Here is a 21220-nt window from a genome sequence, read left to right as displayed (position 1 = left end):
TAAACAAAAAAAGAAAGCTGATAACAGTATCAGGTTCCCTAAGGTTTCCCTTAGTGAAGGGAGGTTATTGCAACCTGCAGGGATGGCTTGCAGGGTGAGCAGACTGAGCCATGGCTGGATGCCTCTGCACATGAATGCTGTACCAGACCAGGGCTCTCCAGGCTTCTCAGTCATCTGCCCCTGAGGAATCCGAGGGCTATTCGTGTGCCTTTAACATTTCACTTGGCAGGAGAGTTGCAGTCTAAACTGGCCCTTCCTGCTTGGCCTTGTGCTCCTGAAGCTTTGTACCAAACATCTCCCCAAAATGCTGGAACAGTTGTTTGCAGCTCACGAGCACTGAACTGTGCATAGTGTTGTAGCGTAGTGGAGGAGAGACCTGGAAAAGCTGGCCAACCTTCTAGAGGAGCAAGCCTTTCCTTTCTCCTTTCCCCCAACTGCAGAAACCTAAATTCATGCCAGATTTGGCTGCACAGTGAGAGCCCCCAAGAGCACCCAGCTCTGTGCTGCTGGCAGGGCTGTGGTCTGGTACCCATGAGCTGCTGCAGGATGAGCCCTGCTGGGCAAACCAGCATGGGGGTGCTGTTTGCTGGACCGGTTTCTAAATTTTAACCAGTGCAGAACTTGGGCAGAATGGTGTAACAACCCCAGTAACTTCTGCAGGGTGGGTAGGTGAGGAGAAGGTATGGGCAGACACCTGCACACATCAGGACAGGGCACCACTGTGCCGTAGGAGGCTGGGAGTGTGGCAGGGATATCACTGTGTCCCCTCCCTGTCCTTAGAGTCAGCTGGATGCACATAATCTTGGCTGGGGCTAGAAATGGAGCCCAGTGGTTTTTCTGATGGTTCCCTGGGTTTCCACAGTCAAGTAATCTGCAGTTCAGAGTAGTGTAATTGACCTGAGTGGGTGACTACTTCTGCTCCAACCCTGACACTGTGCCTTTGTCAGCTGGGATGCTGCAGAGTGGGTGTCTAGGTGCCATCCTCCCTCCCCTCCTTGCCAGCTGCTGTCTGCCTGTGAAGCAGTAAGGCTTCTCTCTGCCTTGCCCTTATGCAGGCTTTTTACTGCCTTTTCCAAAGATATGGAGGTCTAAGTCTTCTGACCTCCTCTCTGCTGTAAAGATGGGCAGCAAGTCGCATGGGACCAATATATCTGCTCTGTCTTTGAATGCTAAAGCTCACGTTCACAACTTCTGGCAAGTTGCTGGAAATCCCATTCTGGGTAAAACTGGGGTTTTCCGTTAAAGGAAGGATGGAAACAGAGTGATTTTGATGAACCACCAAGAACAACCTATGCAGCAGGCAAACTACCATAGCCCAGCCAAGTTCAAGAGTGCTTCTACAGGTAGCAACATCGCAGTGCAAACTAGAGTAGAAACCTTTGTCTACTGTCCTTTATGCACAATAATGTTGCAAGTAAAGTTTATTGAAGCAATAATAATGGCTTGTGATTGCATACCCTTGTCAGCTATACACCATGGAATGCGTTTATAAAAGAGACCTGGTGTCATTATCCTGATTATTAGAAGGGGGAGCTGAGGCACAGACAAGAATTTGCCTAAAGTTTACCCAGCAGGTAAATGGTACTTGGGAATAAGTCTTATGTGCTGAATCCCAGTCCAAGTTTATAACCATAAGACCATAGTTTTATGAAGAGAAAGGAGCAGACAAGAAGCCTATAGGCAAATTAGTTTTCAAAGCACTTTAAAACTTTGTTTAGAAATGAATTGCAATAGGCCATGTTCCCACATGGCTGGCTTACCAAGGGAAATGCTAAAGAACAATATTTGCATATAAATGAATATGTATGAACTACTTCAGTATACGATACTGTGCCTTGAAACCAAGCTTCAGCCTATGCCCTGGAACAAGCAATAGATTGCAGTTTTACACTTTATTTTATATCAGATACAGCCTGAAAGTTGTCATTTGAGAGGGAGGGATGGCCTTTTGCAGACCTTATGATTTGGTGTGGTTTCCATTGACTTCAAAGCCCTCACTGAAATAGTTAAATAGCAATACTGTCATCTTGTGTGATGGATCCAGGCACGTGGTGTTGTGAACTTGGGGATGATCAGAACAAATAATTGTTCCAAGGGACATGCCAGGCAGGAATGGAAAATTTGTAAAAAGTCCTTTACCACCCCTTCAATGAGTTGTCCTCCTGGCCAGGTGAGGCTTTGAGGATGCAGTGGAACTCCTGGCTATTAATAGAAGACATCAGGAAACCTGTCCTGGGTCAAACTCCAGCTCTCATCATGAGTTCTACCCTTCTGAAATGCATCATCTGTTTTAGATGCTGACACAAACTTGGGGCACTGGAAGTTGGTGAATCTTCCCACTGAAGAAGCAACTTATTCCTTTTAGCTATTTATATTTGAAAGGATTTTCTGCATTTTGCTGCCCATCCAATAACAAATACTGTTGGTGAACTGAGTGGCCTCTAAATGATGATTAACTTGGTGAGAGGAGGGGGATGCCAGTCATAGCCCTCAAAGCAACAAAGGCTTTGTCCTGTGCGCACGCAGGGAGCCGTTCCCTGGGTGTTTTTCTGGTTTCTGTAACAAATGAGAGCACTGGCCTCCCTACTGCCATCCCTGCTCCCAGAGTACAATGCTGGGAGCCCAGAGTGTTTGGAGCCAGTTGTGGTCCGGTCCTCAAAGGGAGAGCTCATGAATGAGCCTGTGCATGTTGCAGTTAACCCTTCCCACAGCACTCAGCATCCCAGGTACTGCCATCTGGTCACGGCTGTGCTGACCCTGTCTGTTCTGCATCTAGTAGCTGTTTGCATGTGCCAGCCACGGGTATTCTTTGGATTCTCATCCCTCTGGGAGGCTGGTTAGCAAGTTGTGATGGTGAATTCAAAAGGGTTAGATATCAGCCCTTGTTAAAAGAAACTAAATCCCCTGTGTGATTCTAGCAAGGTGAAGGATGCTTTTTGCAATGTTCAAAACCATTTGGTTAGCCTAAAAGGGGTTTTGATTTGTACCGCCAAAATTTCAGTAGGAATGGGATTTTTTCTGCCAACTTGGAGGGGAGGGGTTGTTCAAGGAGATATTTTGTCATCTCAGAATGATTTAGATGTGAAAAACTCATCCCTGGTCTCGCTATGATCAGCAGGGAGCTCTACATTTCAAGAGGAGTATGCAGTGTTATCTGACTTTGTCCTTGATAAAGTTTTCCTGCTCTGAAATTCTGTAAGCCTTGGGTTTCTTCACTTGCTGCCCTGCATCTTCCTCCCCTCACTGGTTATGGGGACAGATTTTTTTTTTTTTTTAAATTTCAAATATTTTTCTCTGTAGGTTATTTTGTTCAGAAAAGGGAGGAGAAAAGGTTTATTATATTTAAAGTCTCTGAATAGTATCCTTGTCTGTAAGGGAAAATTGGCAAGCTTGGAGCACTCTCTTACAGAGAGCTAATTATTTCGCTTCCACCTACAGCATGCTTGCCATGTCAGATAAGCTGTTGACATTTGTGCTCTGCTGTGGCAGCAGAGGCTTCTAGTGGCTTCTGTATTGTTCTATGGCCTCTGCAGTGTGTGCTGAGGGCTGGTGGCAGCTGGAGGGGAGTGCGGAGCTGGTGGCTTTTGTGGGTACTGGTAGTCCTTCAGGTCCCCTTTTGTGTTGGCGGCACACTGGCCTCGTGGGCTCTAGAAGTGAGTTTGGGAAGGATGGCATGTGTCCTCAGTTCGTAGCAGGCTGCTGTAGTGACTTGCCCTGTCTTCAGCCCCCAGCAAGTAGCCAGAGCAGCTCAGCCTTGCTTTGAATCAGCACATCTGGCGTATGAGCAATGCTGGCATAATCTGTTTGCCGCTTTCTTCCAGCACTTTGGCATGTGCTGGGTGAAAAGCTTTGGGCAGGAGGGTGCTGGGGAAAGTGCCAAGTTAAGTGGGCATAGGAATGTGATCCACCTCCTCCCTCTTCTCCATAATGTAAACTTAATCCTTGGACTTCAGTTGGAGCAGGGCAGGCTGGCTGAGATAATGAGGAGACTCAACAAGTTTGCAAACAAAACTTCACCAGTCAGCACGGTCCTTGATTTTAAAGGAGAGAGTAGATCTGAACAAATGCTATTTAAAAATCAAGGTGGTGCTCCCCAAAAACAATCCCTGTGGTCCTGCATGCCCCCCTGCCATGGGGGGAAGAGGGGAACTGCTCCTGGGGAGGGCTGATCTGGCATTGTTTGTCTCACCTCCTCTTGTAGCCAGCAGGACAGCATAACTTCGCTGTTAACCACCAGAACTTGGGTTCAGATGTCAAACAGACGGAGTAAAGCACGTGCCCCTTGACTGTGACTAAATTTGGTTTCTGTGCCTAAATATATCACTGTGTTCTTTCCACCAGCGAAGAACAACTCTGTCCTCTGGGGTTTGTGTCGCCTGGAAGCTGAAGCCCCTTTCTCAGTTCTGGGTGGTAGAAGTGTGTCCAGAGTTTTTGCTGGAGCCATGAGGATGGGCTCAGCCCATCAGACCAGGGAATCTGATGGGCTTGGAGGGACAGGGGACAGAGCTGCAAGGGGTGGCTCTCCACCCCGTGGTCAGATGTTTGGAGGGTCTGGGTGGAAGCCCCAGCAGATAAGTAGGGCTGGATACAAGGTGTTCATGGGGAAAGCACCTGGCATCCCTGTGTGTCCAGGACGCAGCTGGGCTGCAGAGGTGGTGCTGGTGTCTCAGGGTACATGTGGAAGTTGCCATCTGTGTCCTAGGTGGCTGCTCCACATGTGGGACTGGCCTTTGCCTGTGTGCCTCTGGCAAGGAGTGGTCTCAGGATGGAGCTTGAGGTCTGGATCCTTCATTTATCTGAACAGCTTTTGGGCAAATGGCCATCTATTTTCTTTGTGCTGCACTTCATATTCACTGCAGCCAGCATTTCTGGGCCGGGGGCATCCCCTCCATGGGTTTTGTGCAGATCTTAGCCATCCCTCCAGATGCTCCTGACCTTGTCTGAGTCCTCTCAGTGCTACAGCAGCAGAGTTTGAGAACAGAACCAGCTGTTGCCTCTGTCCTTTATTTTTCATGGCATGTGTATTACAGGGCTGAGCAGTAGTATGGGACAGCCACCAGCAAGCTGTTGGGTGACTTTGATACTGAAGAACTGGATAGGAAAACTGGTGTTCAGCAGCTGATGAATGACCATCACTGGCAACAGGACAGGAGACTTTCTGCTCGTCTGGTTCTTCTAGAACCAGGACTTAGGGCTGCAGCAAGATGCTTTTCTGGACTTGCTCAGTCTTCTCTTCCTACAAGTCAAGACTAAAAGCCCTATAGACCATCTGGGCTCTCGGCTTCCCACCGCTCTTCCAGGGCTTGGGAAGGAGTCTGTCTCGCCCATGGTGTGTGATCCAAATGCTGGGAGGACAGACCTGCCTCACCATGACTCTTCCACACCCCATCGCAGGCGGGGAGGTCTAGACCATTTCCTCCCGCCCTTCCTGCCTTCTCCCTGCTGCCTGCAATGTCAGTGGAGTCATCCTGTGCTAAGATGCCACAGTGCCTGCATAGGCTGTGTGAGGGGCCTCCAGGAGCCCAGTCCTGCCTGGGGCTGAGTGTGCCGAAGGGAGACTCTGTCCCACACCCAACAAGGAAATGTTTTGGGAGGATTGGAGGGTGCACATGGGGTGCTGCTCCCAAGGTGGACTCCTCCTGTGCTGCTGGGGGGATGTGAGGTCTTGTGTGCCACTGGTGCCCTGTGACCCCTCCCGCGTGTTTGCTGTGCAGGGGTAGAGGAGAGGAAGGAAAGCACCGCAGGCTGTGGCTCGCTTTCTGACTGCAGAAGGGTGGCACCGAGTTTCATGACTGAAGCCTTCGCCCTTGTAGGCGTGGTGCAGGGAGCTTGGCGAGCTGTCTCCACGAGCAGGGCTGGGGGCTGTGCGGGAACTGACCTGCTGCACGTCCCCGGCCTGTGCCCCACTAGAGGGGCAGCAGCGGGAGCTGGTGGGGAGAGGGGAAGGGCTCTGCAGCTGCAAGGCAGCGGCTGTTACTCAATGCAGCAGTCTGTTGAAATTCAGGCAGTGGTACATGCCTTGTGGTTTTCGCCCGAGGTGGTGCTGCCTCAGAGTGCCACCTCGTCTGTCTTCTCGCCTCCCAGCCACCAGTTTCACTGTGGTGGGAGGAAGATCCAGACATCCCCCTTTGGGCAATCCCCTTACAGAAAAAGCAGGGCCTGTTCTTTTGCTGTAGCCTAAAAAGAAGCTTTGTAAAAGTCACCACAGGAGGGTTTCTGTCTCCCTTCCCTCCTGCACCCCAGCTTAAGTGGGGTCCTCTTGCTCCCCTGCCCTGGGGCTTGTCATGAGGCTGAGCAAGCTGGTGGCTCCCACGTGAGGCAGCTTCGGAAGCAGTGTCCATCGCCTGGATGCACTGGGAGGCAGGGTGGGCTTCGGCTCGTACATCACTGACTGAGCAGATCAGCTCAGTGGGCAGGGTGACTGCAGTGGCAGGCAGCGTGGGGGACACCAACGCTGTGCCTGGGGGCATCGAGGTGTTGTAGGTGGGAGTCCCTGTTAACTGTTCTGCACCATCCTCCCCACCCACCGTTCACTTCGAGCAGCTCATCTCTCAGCACCACCAGGAGAGCCTGGAGGCAGCCAGGGCCCCCGACTTACACCAGCTCGCTCTCTTCTCTTTCCCTTTGTTGCATTTTTGCTGAATGTGAAGGATTTCTCTCCCCCACCCTGCAGTGCTCTCTCTGAATCACAGAAGCGGTTGCTGTTTGCTGCATTTCTTCTGCTTTTCCTGTAAGTGGGTGGTCAATGCCAGGAAAGCCCTACTCTCCCCACTGCAGTACCAATACAGGTACATCTGCCCCTGGCTCCTTCCTCCTGCCTCTCCCTCCAGGGGCTGCACCTGGGCAACAGCTCAGGGATCCACCACTGTTCTCCCACTGCAGTGTCCCTGCAATGGCAGCGCCACATAGGGAAGGAGCAAAACCTCTGATGGTGAGCGTGGCTGAGGCCAGCTGTGGCACACCCCACTTCTCTATGCCATGCTCAAACTTGTAGAAGACAGAGATGGAAGTGACTGCTGCTAATGGCAGCATCCCCCTAGGAGCTTTGTGCCAACGCAGCATCCTGGAGAGAGGGAGGTGGAAGGGGGCAAGGAGGGAACCTGGAAAGCATTTCCCTTCACCAGCTTGGTCTATAAATGGAGCACAGTTTACTTTACCACATTTACCTTTCTGATGTCCTCAGTCCCTCCATGCCAATACACCGCAGGAGAGCTGGTGGCTGTACTGGAGGCTGCTTTCTGCCATGGGTGGCAAGGACACCTCTGAGTTGCCCCACGAATGTGGCAAAACCACGAGGCTGTGTGTGTGGGTGATGGAGGCTGCTGCAGCAGCAGGATGCTGCGGGTTACCTTCTCCCCAGCAGCAGGCACCTTTTTAGACAAACAAATTGAAACACTCTGCTGCAGATTAGGAGAGGAAATTACTGAACTACATCAGTTCTGAAGCAGTTTCTGGGCCAGGCAGAGTGGATCTGGAGGCAGATGGATCCTGGGGACATAGTGCCCACTGGTGCTGATGCTCAGGGCTTGGTGGGAAGGGAGGTGGCTGGGTGGCTGCAGCACTTAGCATGGCATGCACCCATGTAGTAATAGCCTCGGTGCTCTGGAGCACCACTGACTCCAAAGCAATTGGTCTATTCAACATGTAACTGCAAAAGCAGCAAAGTCACAGGAAAAGCCTGCAGGCGCCAGCCACCTCCGGTGACTTGGGAGTGACTGGGCTGCCAGCCAAGGACTCCTCCATCCTAAGGGGCCCTGGTGGCCTCCCTGTGCAGCCTGCCGTGCTCGTGGGAAATGCCTGGCTGCCCAGGCCCGTCACTTGCGAGACAAGCTGCCCCCAACTTTCCCAGCTGGTGGCTTTTTTCTCTTTTTCTTTTTTTTGTTCTCCCTTTCTGACTGGAAGAGGCATTTCTCCAGTGCTGCTGCAGGGGGAACAGTTCATGGGCCTCTGCCCTCTCACATGCCAATCAGATGAGTAACGCTGAGCTGAGGGTGTGTCCTCTCCTCTTAACTGGGCTTCAGTTGCAAACCTCAGTTCAGGGACATCAGCTGTTCCACCCTCTGCAGTGTTCGAGTGTTTGGTAAAAGTACCTTTCAAGATAAGCTTTTTTTAAATTCCTTTTTTTTTTTTTAAAAAAAAGAGTTGTAGAAAATTCTGGGAGTTCAAACACACCCGAGAGGCAGGACCAGTCCTACCAAAAGTGGAAGGAATGAGCAGGCTCTCAGTCCTACCCGGGAGGACTTCAGTACCTGGGCAGGAGATGCCGCTCCTGGTTTGTCAGACCCAGAAACTGCACTGGGCTTTGATCCATCCTAGGTTTGTTTTCTGGGTTGGTGTCCCTCCAGCCCTCACCTGGTGTAAAGTGTTGGAGGGATTCTCCTGGCACAGTGTCCTATCTGCTGCCTTGAGCTGCAATGTCATATAATGCTTTTTCATAACACATACTGCCCCCTCACTCAGGTACAACTTGAAGAACTGTGTCTTTAAAGAGCACTTAATTTAAGCTATAGCTGTTCATACATATGTACGTATATTTATTCTCCTGGGCAACACCAGGCTTACTTGACCCTGCTTTCTCTCCTCCCAGGCAGTCACTTTATTACTCAAGCAGCCCAGAAAATGGCTCCAACCCCTCTGCATACTCTGCTGTCACTTGGGCTGCAAAATGCTTCCAGGTCCTGTTGTGCCCTAAAGGCAGGATTAGGATGAGCCACAGGAGAAATCAAGGTCACCAGCAAAGCCCTTTAACTTGTATTGGACTTTTGCTTTCAAATTTTATTTTTAAATTTAAATTTTGCCTGTGCAAAAGGTTCTTGAAAGGGAAAGATTATGTAGGTTTTGCATGCAGACCTCTTCATTCATGCTATTTCACTTAAAGATATAGGAGAGGACGGCCCATTTTATTTCAAAACAGCAGCATTCAAACTGTGATATGAAGGTTTGAGAGGTAGTAAGAATGGGTTCTTTTCTCTGTCTATCAACAGGCTGCCCAAATCTGTTCCTGTGCATGCAGCTCATGCATCCCTGTCAAGCTGCGAACGAGGGGTAGCTGGCTTTCTTGGCCATGGTGTTGGAGCCGGGACCGTGGGGCTCTGGCTGCGCTGGAAGGCAACCATCAGTTGTGTTGCTCAGACGGCTTGGTGACAGGAGCTAACAGTGAATTTTGCATGTGCCTGTGAGGTGTAGTTGGAGTTGCCTGTGGACTGAAAACTAAAATGCTGATAGTGCCTAATCCCCAGGATTTATAATGGGTTTGAGGAGACAACAGGAGGAAGAGCTGCTGTGTGTCCCCCGGTCCTGGCAGCCAAGGGGGGACTGGGCAACCTTTGCAAGGAAGTCCCTGAATTTTTTGTGTGGAGGAAGTTGTTATAAACAGGATGTTTGTTCCAGCCCTGTTCCAGGCTGTTTGACACAGACACCACAGCAGGTGCTCAGAGACCCCTCACCCAGACCCTAGGCCAGGGGAGATGGAGGTGTGGGTGCACCCCCCAGGTCTAATTAGAGCAATGGAGTCGCTTTCAGGAGGTCAGCATAGAGGCAGAGACCCCCACAGGTCTCATATCTCTGGTTCATGAGACCGCAGGAGCTGGTTTTGTGACTGGGTTTGTGAAACCTCTGTTTTGTGGTGCTGCTGTGGCTCCACAGTGAGCCCCGTGCTGGGTCCCAGGTCTTGCAGGTCGTGGAGGGATTGCTGGGGCTGGCCAAGCCCAGCACAGGCAGCAGCACGGTGCAGCACTGAGAGCTGAAATGCGGTGCTGAGATTGTCACTGTCACTACAGTGGTTACTGCTCCAGTGGTGGCTTGGGTTCCCCTCAGTAAAGGAGTAGTCAGCCCATATATCAAAGCACATGGAAACATTCCTAAGCAAGGAGTTAAACTCTTTGCAGCCCTCGGGTAAATCACCAGCCTCCTGGCTGCACAGATGCACAGGCTCTTGTCAACAGTTCTCTTCTCGGATCCTCCCAGCTTGTTCCTCATTGCGGCCAGAGCAGCAGGCTGCCCACCCTGGGGTGTCAGCAACTGCCCGTCTGTCCCTCTCCTTGCTGCGGGTCTGGGAAGGGTGCCTGCTCAACCTCTGCTCTCCACAAGCTTCCTGCATCTGCCAGCTCACACACAGAGAAAGCTGTGTGCTGCTGCCACTGGGTCTGCCTCCCTACCTGCTTCAATGGTAAAACATTTTTCAGGCTGGCCCTGTTCCTGGAAGGAAGTGTGCGTGGTGTATGAGCTATGGGACTGCCAGCTGCATTTATTTAAATCAGGTTTTCTGGGATGAAACCAGCCCATTAAGTTTTTGAATGTTCAGACTATCTGGCCACACCCATAGTTATTCTTTGGCATCATCTCTGCCCTTGTTGAAAACGTATATTTTAAAGTTTTCCATATTTCTCATATTCCCAGTGCCTGGCTTGCAGACTGCCGTGCCTGCATAATTTTACACGGTCATGCTGGTTCAGATGGACTGATTTCCCTAATTTTCTCATTGCTAGACTGCAAACCAGAATGAAACTTTGAGATTAAATGCATCCCACACTGATCAAGAGGAGGGTGCATTGGGCTTGGCACGTCCCCGTTTAAAAGCTCAGAGTGTGTGACCAGAGCACATTTTGGTTGTGCCAGCTGTGCCCCTGGTAGGAAGCCTTAGCACAGCATCTGCCCCAGGGGGGACTGCATTGTGCTCCCGGGGGCTCTGCTGACTGGGGTGGCTGTGGCGCTCACCCAGCCAGCTGCCCTCTGCGTCTGTCCTCCATTCCTCCTTCCTCTCCCTCCCCCCTGCCCCCCCCCAATTAAAATTAGGTTTCTTAATTTGGAGGCTCTGTAAGAAGAGCTATGTGAGATGCCAGGGGACCTCGTTTAGTTGGGACACCCAAGGAGGCAGAAGCTGTAAAGCTGCTTGCTGAGCAGAAGCAATGAAAGCACCCAGGTCACCTGGATGGCAAAGGCCACATTAGTGGCTGGTTTGGGCTTGGTTGTTTGAAGCTGTGGGACTGTCTAGATTCAAGAGCTGAGCCAGGTAGCACAGACAAGCTTCTCACTAGGTCTCCTCTACTGACTGAACATTAAGAGTGGCTGTTGCTTGAACCTGAAGACCCTCCTCTTTGGGCAGGTGAGTTCCTGAGGTGCCTGGATCAGCAGGATCAGGAAAGGATTGCTCATGTGAGATGAACAAACCCCTGGGCTGTGATTCAGTGATGAGACAGGGTCATTTGTAGGGGCAGGTTGTCTGTCTGCCAGAGCAGCACAAAGATGCGATACTCCAACTTAAATGGGATCAGGTCTGCACTGTCCTTCTGCAGCTGCTGCAAACCCTGCCCAGGGGCTCAGGTAATGCAGCTAGCAGTCGCTCGCTCTTGGCTGGTCTGGGCTAGTGGCAGGCTGGATGGTCTGGCAGAGGGCAGGCCCCATGGGCAGGGTTGTGGTACCATTGTACAGAGGTGTCATTACTGGGTTGGCTGTGCCAGCAGAGCCCCGTACATCACCTCAGCCTCCCAGAGTGAGGGAAAGCTCTTGTCTTCTCAGCAGATTGGTGTTGGTGTGGGCTTGTTTCAGGTTTGCTTCTGGCACTTCGGGCTCTGAGGAGCCCAGGAAGGGCTGGTGTCCACTGGTGGTGTTAGTCTGCTCTGAGGAACACAATGAGGAATGCTATAAAAATAAGTGGTTGAAATGAGCCTCTTAGAGCTGTGTTTGGGTGATGATGGGGCACAGGCGTCCAGTGGGGATCTCTGTGCCTGGAGAGACTCTGGCAGGAGGCAATTCTTGCCTTGCCATTTGCTGGTGAAGCTGCTGATGCAGTGCTTCAAGGTATAAAGTCAAGAAAGAAAAAAGTGTGTTGATATGGCCCATCTGTGGGAGGGCTCTGCTGGCCCACTGGCTTCTTCGCTGCCAGGGTCCCACTCAGCTCCAAGGCAGCGCAGATTTGTACTCCTGGTTTGTGAATGGCTTGAATTGTCTTTCCAATTGCTTCTCTCTATCTGCCTGCTTCAAATGCTTTCCCAGCCCTGGCCTCTGGTTATTCTTCTCTGCTTCCTCCAGCAGTGCCTGTGTCACGCTGCCCAACCTGCCTGGGCTTCTTTTCTCAGCATTGTCTCCCCTCCACCTCTTGGACCTGAGCCGATTCTCACAGAGCAATTCGAGGTTTGCTGTGTCCCAGCACCTGATCCTGCTCCCCCTTCTCCTCCAAAACAAAGCAGTTGTGTTGTCCACCACAGTCTAGGTCGATAATAGTGTTTCCCATGTCAATGTGTAGGAACTGCAGGGCAAAAGGGTAAGATGTGCCTCACCTGGAGCTGCAGGATTAGACCATGGGGAGGAGGGAGCTTGAACCTTTTCCCTTCAGCTCCTGGTCCAGTGCTTAGAGCTGCATTAAATAGCATGACCTCCACATGAAGGGCTTAGAGAGCCGCACTGGTAAACACTGACTTTGGTTTGTTCAGTCATTGTCCTCAAAATAAACTCTGGCATTTCACCTCTCCGATATGTTGTGCTGTGTTGCCTTGACAAGGAGAAGAGCTTGTCAGGGAGGTGAAGCATCTCTTGTCCCTCATAACCCCTGGCTGCTTGAAATTCTAATCTGTTTACCTGAGCAGCCTTGTCTGCCCTGAAGGCGAGCAGCGAGCTGGATCTGGCACCAAGCCCAACTCCCCCGGGAGCGGCTCTGGCTGAGTTTGTGCAGAGGTGAGGGGGAAGAGTACCTGTATCCCTGGGATACCAGCAAAGGGCCCACCCAGTAGGTACTGCCCACCCTGTGGGGGGACAGCAGGGACCAGGCAACCAGGTCTGGGGGACTGGCAGGACTCTGCACACATCCCTGGGAGAAAACCAGCAACAATCTGGTGAATGTACTCAATCTCTTTATTGACAGATTTTCCCCTCAAATTGCTCAAAATCAAGAGAGCAATGAACTACTGGGCAATGGGGGAGGGAAAAAAAAAGTAATAATGTAAAGACCCAACAGCCCTCCCCATCTCTCATTTGCCAAAGAAAATCCTGCCACGTCAGCTCCCAACTATGACAGCTATCTCATCCTGTTGGCAAGGCCCCTCTCTGGAGCAGCCCTCGCTCCAAAATGCAATGGGAAAAGATGTAAATGGAGAAGGAAGCTGGAGCTGAAGCTGGCTGCTCGGGGTGGGTGTCCAGGTACGGGGCCAGGCGTGACTGCTGGGGGTGTCTGTGGGCCTGGCGATGGGGATGGTCCTTCCAAGATGGCTGCTGCAGGCAATGTGCAGAATCTGTCCCTGAGGCTTGGGTGCTGGGGATGTGGCCTGGGGGATGTGTTCTGGGGAGCACCGAAGCCTCTTCATCCCTGTGTGGGGCAGAGGGGCACCTTTGCCATGTGGGGAAACAAAACCAAATGCTTTTGTCTCTTCCTTACTTAGTGGGCTTTGCTCAGTGAGACGCGGACCTGACTTTAATTCCTCTCTCTTTGTTTCCTAGATCATGATCGAGTTCTGCCCAGGTGGGGCAGTGGATGCCATCATGCTGGGTGAGTGCAGCTTGTGGTGCCGGGCTCTTCTCCATGCTTGAGGCAATGCCCACAAGGCATTTCCAGCCTTCTGGCATGCTCTCAGGGGCAGCTTTTAAACAGACTGCAGACATGGGTACCCCATCTTCTCCAGCTTCCATTTCTCTCCCATGAGTTTGCCTATTTTCATACCCAGAGCAGAAGGTGTGGCAGCCCCGGGGTGTTTCCTGAGCTACTTTGATGTCGTTTTGTGATTCAAATGCTGCTAAGATCAGCAGATCACAACGCATGCGGTGAAGGGAGAGTCGCTGGAGGGGAAAGATGGCTTTAAATATTTATCTGCCTGAGGCACCGGGTGCTTGGGATCCTGTTCCCACAGCTTCCCAGGAAGGGCAGCAGTGCTGAGATGTTTAATGTGGGTGCCTGTTGTGATGAATATCCCAGGATCTCCTTGCTGACTTCTCTGTATGGTATCAGTCATCTGGTGAAGCAGCATGAGCATCTGAATAAACTGCAGTCTGCAGTAATTCCAGGAATCTTCCCATTTTTAACTCCTCCCTCCCACATAGAGCTGTGGGACTGGGTGAGTGTGGGTGTTCCCCAAAATTGCCCTGGCTGGTGCCACAGCCCCTCTGTACCAGGGCTGTACAGACACAGCGGAGGTGATGTCCTCTGCACAAAGTGAACAGTGTTCTGACATCGGCTTGCCTGGAGCCCCTGGGACAGAGCTATGTCTCCACAGGGGTTATTCCCTTTCAGCTCTGATATCTCCAAAGGCGTCACTCTCTTCTTATTTCCAGGAAGACGATGGACCCAAACTTGTCATCTTTGATTCAGCCCCTAAAACTTGTGTCTCCGTTAGGGATCTTCTTTAAAGCAGGTCCAAATCACTGCAAGTAAAAGTACCTTTACTGAAGTGGTGGATGAAACGATGCCTTACCCCAGAAAACCTTAACAGTGATCCCTGTCTCTTGGGGCACTAAACCGTGCCCTGAGCATTCATGGGGCTGTGTTCATGGCAGTCAGTCTCTGGGGGACATGGGAGCTGGAGTGGGAAGGGGTGCTTAGAAAACCGTGAGTAAGTGGCCTGGCTGTAGCGCCATCACCCTTTGAATGAGGGATAGGAGGAGCTGTGGGGTTGGGGCTCAGGAGTGCTCCTAGTATTAGTAAATTCAGAGTTGCTGGATGCTGCCTGTTCCACCTCCCCATCCCCACCAGCAACTGGCATTTACCTTTGAAATCTTTTGTACAAAACTGTGGCTTGCTGCACCTCACTTTTGCCAGATGCTTCTGGGAGAGTGAAAATCATCACCTTCCCCCAGAGCAAGGGAGATCTTGGTGAGGAAGAGGAGGAGGAACAGAGTGGCTGACCCAGCTTCTCTGAACCTCTGGTTAAGATCCTCATTCTGAAGCAGCATTTGTCCCACTTTCTGGGGCCCATCCATCGGCCCCCATCCTGGCCACACAGTTTGGGCTGTCTAAGGCTTGTTCTGGTCTCCGTATGCTCTGCTGTGCTGGAGAGGGGATCTGTACTGCAAGGGCTTGCAGAGGGAGAGAGGGAAGCTCAGATGATGTTAACCATCTGGAGTTTTGATGGTTTGCAGAGCCATTGCCTTGGAAAGCAGCCTTGGATAGCAAAGGTGGCTGGGCAGAGCTGAACAGGGAGGTCGCACCAGTGGTCACATGTCCCCGCAAGCTTCAGAAATAGGGACAGACAGCAGGGTATGAGCTGGTGTGCTGGTACCTGGTGCTATGTGAAAAAACAGCTCAGAGCAGTGGGTAGGGATAATGCTGGTATTTTATTGCTTGTTGTTTTGGGAGGTGGCGTGTCCCTCCTGATATACGGGGGGTATGCCGCATCTCTGCGGCAGGGGTAGCTCCCTGGGGGATGAGCTGGACATGGAGCTGGGGCTGCACATGGAGCTGCCAAGTGTTCATGCCTGCATTTGACCCTGCTGCAGCCAAGTTCAGCTCCCTCCTCTCTGCAGCATTGTCCCCGCACCAGGTGAGTCCCTGTAGGCAAGCTGGGTCTCATTTCCCAAATCAGCAGGGAATGTGCAGCTCAGACCCCCTTCACAGATGTGCCTGCCTCCCCCTCCTCGTCCCCTTTGTCTGCTATTCCTGGTCCAGTCAGCTCAACCGCATGTCCCTGGGAGGGAGCTATAAACCAGCAGCTCCAAGCAAGTGGACGTTGTGGTGCAACTGCTGGCTAAGGGAATAAAATACCATAACAAGTTGATTTGCATTGGTCTCCTGCTGTTTTGACACAGGGACAGTGGTTTTTAAAAGGTCTGCTGGGTAGCCTGTGCCTTTCTGCTGCTCAGGTGGATCATCACTCAAATCCCTATCCTGTTTAATGCTCTCTCCCTCCCCACAGAGCTGGACCGGGGACTGACTGAACCCCAGATTCAAGTGATTTGCCGCCAGATGTTGGAAGCCCTCCATTACCTCCACTGCAAAAAGATCATCCACCGTGACCTGAAGGCGGGCAATGTGCTTCTCACCCAGGATGGGGACATCAAGCTCGGTGAGCCACCCAGCACAGGAGTACGGCGGGCACTCGCTCAGCTGAGCTTGTTGGGAGAGCAGCTGTGGGCAATGGTGCTGCTTGGAGCCATTTCACACTACATTAACAACAGGCGTGTGCTGCTGGGAGCTGGATGGTAGTGTTCAGCTATGTCTGAGCATGGTGGGGATTAAGGGATGCTCTCTGCCTTCTGCCCTGTCTATGGGACATCAGCTGCTTGTCTGCTGGCTGATGAGCTTAGGCAGGAGGAGGTGGGGGAAAGCTTCATGTAGATTTGGTCTCCCATGAAACAACCATTGAACTGTGTGCTCCACTTAGCCCCCAGCTGGGCACTGAGACTCCCCAAACAGCAGTCGTGCTCAGGCCCTTGATAGACTTTTATGAATTTGTTTAATCCCTCTTTGAACTTTATTTTTATGCTTTTTGGCCTGTTGAGCATCCTGTGCAGGGTGCCAGTTGGCAGGCTGGGAGCTGGAAGAATTCGTTTTATCTCCAGAGCAGGTCTGGTGGTGACAGGGCAAGTTTTGCCAAAGGATTGCTTTGCCAACTTGCTGTGGGCTTGAGTTAAACTGGTGTCCACGTACCTGCTGAAGGATAAGAAGGTAGCTTTGTCTGTAGGGTCTGGTCAGAAAGGTGCAGAATTCTTTCTGGACCCTGACAAGGGGTGCTGGCACCTGTGGGGAGTTCTTGGGATGTGTCTTGGGATGATGGAGAGCAGCTAGCCTGGGAAGATGGAAACCTTCTGGTGACTGTGAGCCCTGCTCTGACATAAGAAATGCTGTGCTGGCTTGGGCAAAGGGTGACGCACAGTCAGGGACACCCTGAGCCTGGGGTGCAGATGGATAACAGTTCTTCTGGAGGTCATCAGGGCCATCTCAGAGAGCAACCTGACCTGGAGTAGGCTGAGTACCCTCTGCAGGCCTTACAAATTTGAGCTGGGTTGGGTTGGCTTCAGCAGCTCCTTATAGAAGGGACAAAATCAGGGAAAGGCACCATGCAGTGGCTGCTGTGCATGGGGCTGAAGGGAAGAGAAAGAATGCAACAGCACTTTGGTTTTTCTGTGTAAAAAGAGACTTTTTGCTATGAAACAGAAGTCCTGAAAGTAATCTCCCATGGAGCTGCTTTTGTTTGTTTGTGGAAAAGATCTTGATTTCCTTCTAGATGTGTAGGGTTTGGGTTACAGTGGAGGTGGCTTGTTATGCCCCTGTCTTATTGTACCTGGGAGGGGAAGGTCCCTGGTTGTCGCATACCCAAAAGCAAATTTAGTTTCTGATGCTCAGTTTAGAGGAAACAGCATGTTGTATCTTGTTCTTGCCTTCAATGTGTGTTTGCTTTTAAATCTGCATTTCAGCCAAATGTGCTAATTCAGAAGGGTCGTTCAGTTTTCCTATGGCATCTAATGTTACTGCTCTTTGTAGCTGACTTTGGAGTGTCTGCCAAAAACATAAAAACCTTGCAGAAGCGAGACTCCTTCATTGGGACCCCTTACTGGTGAGTGGCCTGCTTACTAGGAAATCCCATGTTCATGAGGAGCTTTGCTTTTCTGAAAAATCAGGCTTGCTCAGAAATGGGGAGCTCATGGCCTTTTGGATGTGTTGGGCCATAGTGACTTACTGAGCACGGGTGAGAGGATTTTAAGAAGGAGGCTCGGCCAGTGTTCACACATGCAAAGGTTTCCCTTGCCAGAAGGGAGCTGCGAGCAGCCCTGGTGGTGCAGGAGCAGTGCCTGGTGTCACGGTGACACCTGAGCTGGCCAAGGGGCCACCGTGATCCAGGCTTGGAGGAGTGAGGGCCATGCATATGCTTGCGTGTGTGCATTTACCACTCCCCCTACCCCGGGGAGTGGAGTGGGCTTTGAAGCAGCTCCAACACATGGGAACTACTCCTCACTCCAGAAATGCAATCTCTAAATCACCCGACTTGCTGAAGGAACAGAATCGGCGAGGATTAATTTATTTTCTGAAGCAACATCCGTGCCAGATGTCAATGTCCTGGGGGTTTCTATGGGCTGCCTGGGCTGTCTCGGTTGGTTTGCGGAAGAGGGAGGGGGTTGGACCCCTTAGAAAAGATGCTGCTTCTTCCGAAAACAAGAGCTGGGAGGAAAGGCCATTTTTTGTGCAATGTTGTGGGTTATTTAAAGCATTTAATCACTGCTACAAGGCTCACACATGTGGCAGTGGTAATCTGTCCCCATCCCTGCTCCTTGCTCCATCCCTTGCAGGATGGCCCCAGAGGTGGTGATGTGCGAGACCATGAAGGACACTCCGTATGACTACAAGGCGGACATCTGGTCCCTGGGAATCACGCTGATTGAAATGGCCCAGATCGAGCCGCCCCATCACGAGCTCAACCCCATGAGAGTTCTGCTGAAGATTGCCAAGTCTGACCCCCCCACGCTCAGCTGCCCTTCCAAATGGTGAGGGCTTTTGGACAGCAGAGTATGCATCTCCCAATTTACACAGTATTTCAAGAGAGAAGAAATAGTCTTTTACAGCAGCATTGTTTAATTTGAGAACCTAATGTAGATTCTAGCTGTATCCTAGGTCCAGCTGGGTGCTAGGGGCCCTGAGAGCACTGCTGGCTGAAGGGAGGCTGCTCAGCGCTGTCTGTGCTGTGACCATGCTGCTGGTGTGCAGGCAGCACGGGGGCAGCTGCTGGCCACCCACAGCTCTGCTGAAGCAAGGGTGATCCCATGGCTGTTTTGAAAACATCCCAGTATGAAAGGCAGATTTTCCTCTAAAGCTGGAGATGACCACGAGCTCCAGAATTTCTTTCCTAGAGTATGGAAAGCCTCTTCTGCATTTAAAAAAATCCAATAGTTAATTGGTTTTTGGTTGGTTTTTTTTTTTTTTTTAATCATGACAGAACCTATTGCATGATAGCCAGCAGCATATTATTGTGAAAGCACTAGAGTCACAAGCATTGTAAAGACAATTCAGGTAGCAGGCAGGAGCCTGCTGCTGAAACCCAGCAGGCAGGGTGGGAGCGCTTGCTCTGGAGCAGCTCAGAAGCCAGAATTGGATCAGGGATGCACTCTATCTCAGAGCTGCACTCTGCAGGCTGAGGGTGCCCTCCTATGGGGTTCCTGGTCCTTCACAGCTGTTCTTTCATACTGTGGCTGTGGGAATGGGCCCAGGAGCATCCTTGTCCACAAGCAGCTCCACCCCTGGGCTCCCTTAGGAGGATAACTGCTGGTGTCCTCTGCTATCTCTGCCTTGGCCCTGGGGCACAGCAGCTCGCGCTCAGTCCTGCCGCCTGTTGGTATCACAGGTAAGGCAAAATCTAGTCCCTCACTTGGCCACGTTGCTGATTCTCTTACAAATAATCATAATAACTGAGCACAGGGTTTCCTATGCTGGGGGTGAAAGAGTGACTGTGACCAGGTGCCAGCTGGGGCACAACCTGCGAAGGGATCGAGCAGACCCCCTGCAGCGTTCGAGGCCTTTCCCTCTTCTGAGCTTCTTCCAACGACTGTGTTTTTAAGGTCCCTGGAGTTCAGAGACTTCCTGAAGGTGGCGCTGGACAAGAACCCAGAGACCCGGCCCAGTGCTGCCCAGCTGCTGGAGGTAGGGTCCCGCACCCACCCCTGGGTGGGTGTGCGGCTAGTGTCTCCGTCTGCCTGGGTCTGCGAGTCTCTGAACCGCTGCATCTGTGCAGCCTGATTCTTTCTAAGGAAGGAAACAAAAAAGTGTTGATGGGTCCTAGACTGGTTTCAGATTATTCTTCCCTTGTTTAGAAAGTTCTTAGTACTTTTCAGCCACTAAAATGCTCCAAAGGGGAACAGAAATGTTTTTCTCTTTGGAGCAAACTGCAGAGCCACTATGGACACCAGCTGAAATAGAAATGGCTCCTGTTGCCTAAAAATGCCCATATGGCAGCCAGCTTGGATTATACCTGGTTATCCCAGATTTAAATTTAATTCCTTTCCTTTTCTCCTGTCCCCTTTCAAAATAATATCAAAACCCTGGAAGACTCTTTTCCCCACTGCCTGCACTCTCGCTCTGTAGCACTGGCATGCTGGCTGCATGATTCCCATCCTGCACTGGAGTCAGCAGGAGGAAGCGTGCCATGTACTCTGCACACCCAAGGGACTTCCCAGCCTTTTGCTGAAGCTCAACACAAATACCCCACTGTATGCACTGAGTGATTTGAGCCTAATTTCAATTAAACCTTTCCCCACACACTGTTTGCACACAGGGATCCTGCAGACCAGCTCTTGCCCTGCTGCCCGTGGCACCTTGTGGGCTCAGACCTGCACCCCAGAGCTCAGCCCACCTGTGTGAGGTGGGGATGTCTCCTCTGCAGCAAGAGCCCCTTGTTTAAATGAAGCTGGTGCTCTCATTTGGGGGATGTTGACATAAAGCAGCTTTGCAGAGCACCATGCTTTGAGCATCTGTGTGCAGAGCTGGCATTTAACCTGGGCATGTTCTTTCTCATACATGCAGCATTTATCTGTAAATTCATTTGAGGGGTTAAGCCTGATGACACTGGCAAGAACCACAACCTTAGGTTTTTGCAATTGTTTAAAAGCAAGAAGTGGTCCTCACCATTATCATCCCTGAATGCTCACTCAGCCACAAGGTCTGGTTTTTGGCCACCTCATGCATGTGCATTGTGCTTGGCTTTTCAGCATCCCTTCGTCAGCAAGGTGACCAGTAACCGAGCCCTGCGTGAGCTAGTCGCTGAGGCCAAGGCTGAGGTGATGGAAGAGATCGAGGACAGTCGGGATGAAGCAGAAGACGACGACTCATCAGAGTCTGCCTCGGTGAGCACTCCTGGACCAATGCTGGAAAGTTTGTAGGCAAGAACCCAGCAACTTTACTTGGCTCCAGAAGGCTGTTCATGGCTATTGTGGGCCCAATCAGGTGGAGAGGGAAGAAGTTGCTTGGGCAGGGAGGACCTGTTTTTCAGTGGCTGCTAAGGGCATGGAGAAACAATTATGTTGGCAGGTGGCTCAGCTGCCCACTTACAGCAGGGACTTGCAAAAAGTTTGGTTTTTTTTAAAAAAAAAAAAAAAGAAAAAAGAAAAAATAGGCCCTGGTACAGACTAGAGAAGCTGGAGTAAAAGTAGTGCCAGCATGTGGTGCAGTGGTGAGGCACCACCAGCCCTAGGAGGGAGCTGAGCAAACCAGCCCCTTTGAAGGGGACAGCACAGGGCTGCCTGGGCAGCTTTGCTGGGGGAGATGCCCCAACCTCCCTCACCTGTGGCAAAGGACAGTGATTAGTCCACGGTG

At 51.4% G+C, this 21220-nt stretch overlaps 1 protein-coding gene across 4 annotated transcripts in view; it reads left to right on the top strand.

Annotated features, from left to right (window-relative positions):
* STK10 (serine/threonine kinase 10) overlaps nucleotides 1–21220 on the top strand; it is a 53312-nt gene that overhangs the window by 17629 nt on the left and 14463 nt on the right. For 2 of the 4 annotated variants that reach the window (XM_064458719.1, XM_064458722.1), the window contains 6 exons: nucleotides 13432–13480; nucleotides 15837–15986; nucleotides 17405–17477; nucleotides 18208–18402; nucleotides 19471–19552; nucleotides 20617–20751. In XM_064458719.1, coding sequence (XP_064314789.1) covers nucleotides 13432–13480; nucleotides 15837–15986; nucleotides 17405–17477; nucleotides 18208–18402; nucleotides 19471–19552; nucleotides 20617–20751 — 684 coding nt within the window. Of the gene's footprint in view, nucleotides 1–12997; nucleotides 13135–13431; nucleotides 13481–15836; nucleotides 15987–17404; nucleotides 17478–18207; nucleotides 18403–19470; nucleotides 19553–20616; nucleotides 20752–21220 lie in introns of those variants that run through there. The other 2 variants (XM_064458723.1, XM_064458721.1) reach the window with 2 other exon arrangements.

This window comes from Phalacrocorax carbo, chromosome 8, assembly GCF_963921805.1.
Source record: "Phalacrocorax carbo chromosome 8, bPhaCar2.1, whole genome shotgun sequence".
Classification (NCBI taxonomy): Eukaryota; Metazoa; Chordata; class Aves; order Suliformes; family Phalacrocoracidae; genus Phalacrocorax; species Phalacrocorax carbo.
Note: the sequence above shows the minus strand (reverse complement) of the source record. Positions and strands in the feature narration are given on the sequence as shown.